At 41.5% G+C, this 6628-nt stretch overlaps 1 protein-coding gene across 2 annotated transcripts in view; it reads right to left on the bottom strand.

The window, feature by feature from the left end:
* The window catches only part of LOC123984592 (conserved oligomeric Golgi complex subunit 5-like), a 64614-nt gene extending 59740 nt beyond the window's left edge, over positions 1 to 4874 (bottom strand). For both annotated transcript variants that reach the window (XM_046071546.1, XM_046071547.1), the window contains exons 1-2: positions 4744 to 4874; positions 4081 to 4220 (exon numbers count right to left, since the gene is read on the bottom strand). In XM_046071546.1, coding sequence (XP_045927502.1) covers positions 4081 to 4220; positions 4744 to 4789 — 186 coding nt within the window. In that variant the 5' untranslated portion in view covers positions 4790 to 4874. The remainder of the gene's footprint in view (positions 1 to 4080; positions 4221 to 4743) is intronic.
* Between the last annotated feature and the right edge of the window lie 1754 nt (positions 4875 to 6628).

The following is a 6628-nucleotide window of genomic DNA, read 5'->3' as shown; positions in this document are numbered from 1 at the left end:
TTTATTTTCATTCATTACACAATATGAATAAGCTATGCAGACAGTTGTAAAGAAAGAACATCTTTTTCTTCTGTTCTCTACTTGTTATAGTTACACAGTATTAGGGGTGTGGGCTGTATTAAAAGTATCCACTGTTCTCCCATGCTCTAACACACAGTAACGATGAAATGTGTGCTGTTCTCACATTCTTCCTCTGTATGTACACATAAACAACAAGGCAGGGAATTTATTTTATTGTTTGGGTACATTATTGTTCAGTGTACATGCTCACATCTGAAACAAACTTTACGTGCTTGATAACTCTCCCACCCCGCAGACATCTACACACCAATACCGATTTATATTCATAGCGGCAAGTGCTATGTAGCTCCACGTAGGGGACACAGGAAGTGACATATAGCACCTTCATGCGGCGTCGGAACCGCGTAGGAAATTCACAGCCGCACCGGCAGAGCTCCAGAATGTGCGACTCGGCCGGCTCACGCGCGGACGCGCTACTAGTGCGAGGGCCCGCCCAACGCTGCTTGCAGCTTTAATTAGCAAGTGTTTTTGGAAGTATTGAGCATACGACTAGATAAATGAGAATTATGAGTTTTTTTTATCCAGGTCCCTTACACTGCTCCCCATCAGTAAAGATGGTGGCAATTTGCCCTTATATTGTTGATTGTTGTTGTTGTTGTGAAACATGAAAAAGCACATAATTGAATGACAACATATTTTATTACTTTCGCAGGGAGCAAAAAAGCCATGTCAATAGTAATTATATTTATTTAATAAGTGACTGTTCTTCTCAGAAACTTTGTGTAAACTCAGAGACTGTTTTCTTGAATGGAGCACTGTGGGGGGTCTGGGGGTCCTTGCCGCGAAGATTTTGAGCATTAAAGACTTAATTTCTGGTGAAAATTTCTGCTCCAATTTATGGTGGAAATGTTTTTATTTATATGAAGGGAAACACACAATTCAGGTAGCAGGTGACAATAAAAAAAAAGAAAGAATATAATGATAGTAAGGCTGTCAGGTATTCTTTATTGCTTTATAATATGTTCCTCTTGTAGATCAATCAGTGTTTTCCCTATATGCGTTCAGGAGTGGCGGTGCACCGCTGCTCAGTTGTGACCGTCGCTACTAAAATTTCCCACAATCATTATTATATCAACGCGCTACTAATTTTCACTCACACACTGTGCAAGCACAGTAACACTCATCGCTTGGCTCACTTCCTCTCCTCATTCTTCACAGAACATCTACATGACAGGTGCTGTTATAACAGGAGGGGGATTGTCCGAGGGGCAGAAAGTGACGGTGAACACGAGCGGAGGAAAATATTCTGGCAGTAAATGGACTGTCAGTTACAGCGTGTCAGCTTCTCAAGACCAAGAAAAGTCCGTCTGTTGTTTCCCCAACTGCTGGAAAAGTGAAGTCGGTTTGCACAAGCACACATCTCCCCTCCCGTTCAGACTGCGCAGCTGAGCAGGAAAGCTAGCAGGCTACGTCTTTAGCTGCTATGTAACTTAACATTAGCTCAATTTAACTTAATTAAACGCCTGGTCTGGTTTTTATAGAACTTCTTTGGATGTATAAAACCTCTTAAACCTCGCGGGGTCTCCCACTTTAGCTGCTTCTAAGATGCTTAGATCGTTAATACAAATATAAATGTTTAAACGTATGATCAATATGGGCATGCTGAAAAACGTTAGATCTGTAGATTCTCCACAATACCACTGTTAAGTTCATTTAACGGAAACAACAAGACCCAAAGTCTAATTCTTCTAGATTTACCGGTGTAACCTGCATGGCTACAAGAGAGGAAGAGGGGAAAAAAGTGCTGACTCCCGTTAACTTTGAAGCGCTCGTTAAGTCCTAATGTGTCCGTTCCTTGATTATTTAATATATTCCTTTAGTCTGTAAGGTTCCACCCATCAAAAGAATTAAAACAGCTTTTCAGAAAGATTTATCCAAGTTGTGAATCCTGTCATGTGAAGTCCATCGCTCTCTGTCTGCTAACTTCTCTCATCCTGTATCATGTTGCTGTTTTCGTGAGGTTGCTGCCTTCAAAATAAAAGCCATAAGCAGTCTGTCAGAGCTAGAATGAATGACGTGACTTGATCATTGATCAAGTATTATGCTGTTTGAAATAAATAATCTGTTTCATAGTAGTTTCCGTTTTGTGCAAAAAGAAATAAAGGCCTGTCCCATAAGGACGCCTTTCCCAAATACAGGCAGGGTCAATTCAGTGATTTTAGCAAATAAAAGCCCAGGTTATTATTCAAAGTTTTACAGTATCTGCTCTAGCTTTTCCAACTATTTGTTCAGAGATATGGTGAAAACAAGGGCCCAAGATGATGTAAAATTACATATTTTTCATTGGAAAAAGTAAAATTGTCTTGTGGAAGGACCCCCAACCTGCCCTGACCATGACTACCACGACCACCACCAAAACATTCATCTAAAGCTCACATAAAACTATGGGAAAACATTGAAATTTTAAGCTATTCTAATGTGCATCACAAGCTTATGGACACAAGCAATACTGCTGAGACTTGTTGTGTTGGGGTTTTATATTCATGCGCCACCTTTTCAGCTTAATAATAAATGAAATCATTTTAATTCAGTTAGTAACTCCTGGACTTTAATATGCTAGCTCCATTGTTTTAGCAGGTTTTCTGCTCATGTACTGTATTTAAATTGGATAACTGCAGGATAGAATGGTAAAATGCAGGAAAATCCCGGGAAAAACGGGAAGGTTGACAGGTATGCAACACCTGTGATCAGGCAGAAATCTCACCACAAATCCACACACGTTTACTTCAGCAGCTCAGATAAAGTGCAGAGAACAGTCTAGACAAATACAGCAAGATGGCTCCTCAGTTTTTAACGTTACATTTTTTTTAAATGAAACTTTACATGTCACGTTACCGCTTGGGCACAAACTCAATGTGATTCACAGCGAGAGGTGGGTCCACTTGATGAATCTCACAGCCCTATCTTCAGCTGCTGGATGCTAAGATGCTTTAAGGGGAAGTCTGACAGCGGAATATCCCTCTTGTAAATGCGTAAACACTGTGATAGAAAGGCATTCACGGTATATTCCTCAAATTAACACTTTTAAGAGAAATAAATTTTTCCACTGCAATATCAAGAAAGAGAGGGTCTATTTCCCAGAGCTTATACAGTATACGCCATGTGGGGGAAACTGTACAGACGATACTCTGACTTCGTGTTCCCCTGAAGGCAGCACGGAGCTGCGCCACAAGCAGCTGACAAGAAGAAGAGTTACGATACACACCGTCCAGTCACAGTGCCCCGCAGGTTTTAATGTTGCAGACCACAGTTTTTTTGCAAGTAGTTGAAAGTTTAAACTCGTATTGTTATGAATCTTGGAGCATCTCAGCACACCACTTTCTAAAATATTGCTTCCAGAGCCCCCTGTCATCCTCTGAACACCCCCGTTGAGAAACACTGATGTAGAGGCACTGAGTGTGAGGGGTAAAAAAAAAAATCAGGAATTCTACACGGGTGAGTAACTGATGTACAAATCATTTCGGGTTGAAGTGCTCCTTTAGGTTTGATAACGTGCAATAACAACACAGACTCAGCTGAGAACTGGTTCATGTTTTTTGCATCATTGATCAGTTATTACGATCAGCTAATACATTAATCCCAATGGCATATATTTTTATTGAATATCGGCTATAACTATAAATTTTCTGTCGATCAACAAATTAAATAATCAACTAATTGTTGCAGCTCTAATTCCAACACACAACAATATATCAACAATATTTCCAAAGAAGATTTATTGTCACCAAATTTGAAACAATCAACAGGAAATGTAAGTCACTCACTCACCCAGGTCAAAGTATGGAACAGTGATCCTCTCGGTGGACGACAAAAGGTTTTCACCTGTCAGCTATTGGCACATACTATACCAAGTCTGGTCTGGTGTTAAATGCAGAATTTCCTAGATGTTGTTATTTGCTGCGCACAGATTTCCCGGTATAAAGAGACGAAACTTCATTTGGCCAGGTCTACTAGAAGTTCATGAGTCAGTGTGGCTGTGTTGTGGTGTTGGGTTGGTACCTGGCTGTGCAGCTCCTTGTCCAGCTGACTGATGCCCTGTGCCAGCTTGGCAAGCTGCTCAGCAATGACAGCATGGTGAATAGCTTGAGCGGTGTAAGTCTTTACATCAAACTCCTCTGCCAGGAAATCAGCATAGCACTCTGCAGACACAGCAGCACACTCATAACAGTTCATACTATTCCTGAAAATCGCTTGTTGTGTTATTGTAACTGAAAAAATGTCATCTTCCAGCTCTTTGATGAAGCCTTGACTCAGTTTCTCTCTCAGCAGATGGATCAGAGCAGTGAACCTGCACACTGCCTGCTGTCTCTATCTAACATCTCTGCTGAGCTCCACTAACGTTAGGTTTCTTACTCTCTGTCACCGGTGTGATTTACGGGATATAGAAATTATATCACCAATTGTACAAAATGTATTTCCACGGCCTAAAAGCGGTTTTCAGGAAAAGGTCAAACGGGCAAACGCGTCATAATAGAAAAGAAATAACGTTAACGTAAAATGGAACGTTATAAGCTGATTAGTTCGGACAGTGCTTTTGCAGTAACGTTACAGTTAGCAGTTAGGAAATTTGACAAAGCTGTTGCTAATATGTTTTACAACTATCGACGAACACATTAAAATACGGTACAAATCTTTCGCTGCCGTTCATAAAGCTGTTCTTACCATCTTTCAGAAGTGAATTCGTGGAAGCCTCTCTCCCGTCCTCCATGTTGACACTTCCGCATATGACGTTAAAGGGCGAGAGGGAGTGTGAAGTTGCACAAATCTTAAAGGGCTACACCCCTTGCTACATACTGTCTATGGCTAGACATGGGCCGGTGGTGCCTTGACCTACCTGTGGTGTACGCTGTAGTGGCGGTTTTGGGGGCGGGGCGGGGCGGGGGGGGGGCAACAGGGGCCATTGCCCCTGTAACACAGACCTTGAACCCCGCTATGGCCCCCTCTGAACGAAAAGTATACAATAATCATAGTAATATATCTTCCTTGCGACGATATGGCGCTGATGCGAAAGGCGGAACAAATGTGTCTCAACTAGTCGGATCCTTTAGGACGTTACAACGCCACTGTCCGATGTCGCGCCAAGCTGGGGCCTTACCGAAATGACACCCTTGCCACTTCCACACCGACATGGACTGAAGTCTGGTCGGAGTCACCCTCACAGCCAAATCGAGCTCCCTAACCCTCGTAGGGTTTAAATACAGCAGACAACTTTCGGACGAACTACCCTTTAAGTTAAGGGGAAATTATGTGAAAGTTAACTTAAGTTGCTGAGCCACAGGTTCTCCGTTTTTTGCACCTCTTACTGTTGTAACGCTGTCTTTTGGATTTGAAAAAACTTTATTTTATTTGTGAAAATGACAAAAGGGTGGTTTCACATGTAGACACATTAGACCAGGGCCAGATCCAAAACCACTATACCCAGAGCTCTCAAATCTGGATGAGATTACTCCAAAGTGGCTAAAGTTTCAAACAAATATAGTTTCAGATTTGTGAAACCTTTATTCAATTTGTGAAAATGCTTTAAAGGTTGATTTCACTGCTGTTTTTGCATGTAGACCAGGGCCAGATCCAAAACCACTATACCTAGAGGTCTCAAATCTGGACAAGATTCCACTTGTCTATTTGGTTGTTCTAAAGCAACATAATGGCTAAAACATGTGTCCTGTTAAAGTATCTTTATATTTTCCATAGAGATAAATGGCTCAGTAATAAATAAGGGCTGTTAAATTAAAAAGAAATATACGTTTATTTTTACCTTCATTAGAATGACAATTAGAATTAAAGCTGCAAGCAGCGTTGGGCGGGCCCTCGCACTAGTAGCGCGTCCGCGCGTGAGCCGGCCGAGTCGCACATTCTGGAGCTCTGCCGGTGCGGCTGTGAATTTCCTACGCGGTTCCGACGCCGCATGAATGTGCTATATGTCACTTCGTGTGTCCCCTATGTGGAGCTACATAGCACTTGCCGCTATGAATATAAATCGGTATTGACGTGTAGATGTCTGCGGGGTGGGAGAGTTATCAAGCACGTAAAGTTTGTTTCAGATGTGAGCATGTACACTGAACAATAATGTACCCAAACAATAAAATAAATTTCCCTGCCTTGTTGTTTATGTGTACATACAGAGGAAGAATGTGAGAACAGCACACATTTCATCGTTACTGTGTGTTAGAGCATGGGAGAACAGTGGATACTTTTAATACAGCCCACACCCCTAATACTGTGTAACTATAACAAGTAGAGAACAGAAGAAAAAGATGTTCTTTCTTTACAACTGTCTGCATAGCTTATTCATATTGTGTAATGAATGAAAATAAATAGGCCTACTAGGCTCCTCTCTACTTTGACATTTAAGATTAGCTTGTTTGATCCACCTTCATACACATGTGACATTACTGTACAACTTGAGAAAGGTGAGTTGTTTTCTGCTCCAGCCTGCCTAAAAGAAAAGCGTTTTGGGGATTAAATGGACTTTATTAGCTGCTGCAGTACAGGATGAACTCAGAATAGACCCATTTCTCACCTTATTATTCTAAATCATGCAACGCAG

The sequence above is a fragment of the Micropterus dolomieu genome, linkage group LG16, assembly GCF_021292245.1.
Source record: "Micropterus dolomieu isolate WLL.071019.BEF.003 ecotype Adirondacks linkage group LG16, ASM2129224v1, whole genome shotgun sequence".
Classification (NCBI taxonomy): domain Eukaryota; kingdom Metazoa; phylum Chordata; class Actinopteri; order Centrarchiformes; family Centrarchidae; genus Micropterus; species Micropterus dolomieu.
Note: the sequence above shows the minus strand (reverse complement) of the source record. Positions and strands in the feature narration are given on the sequence as shown.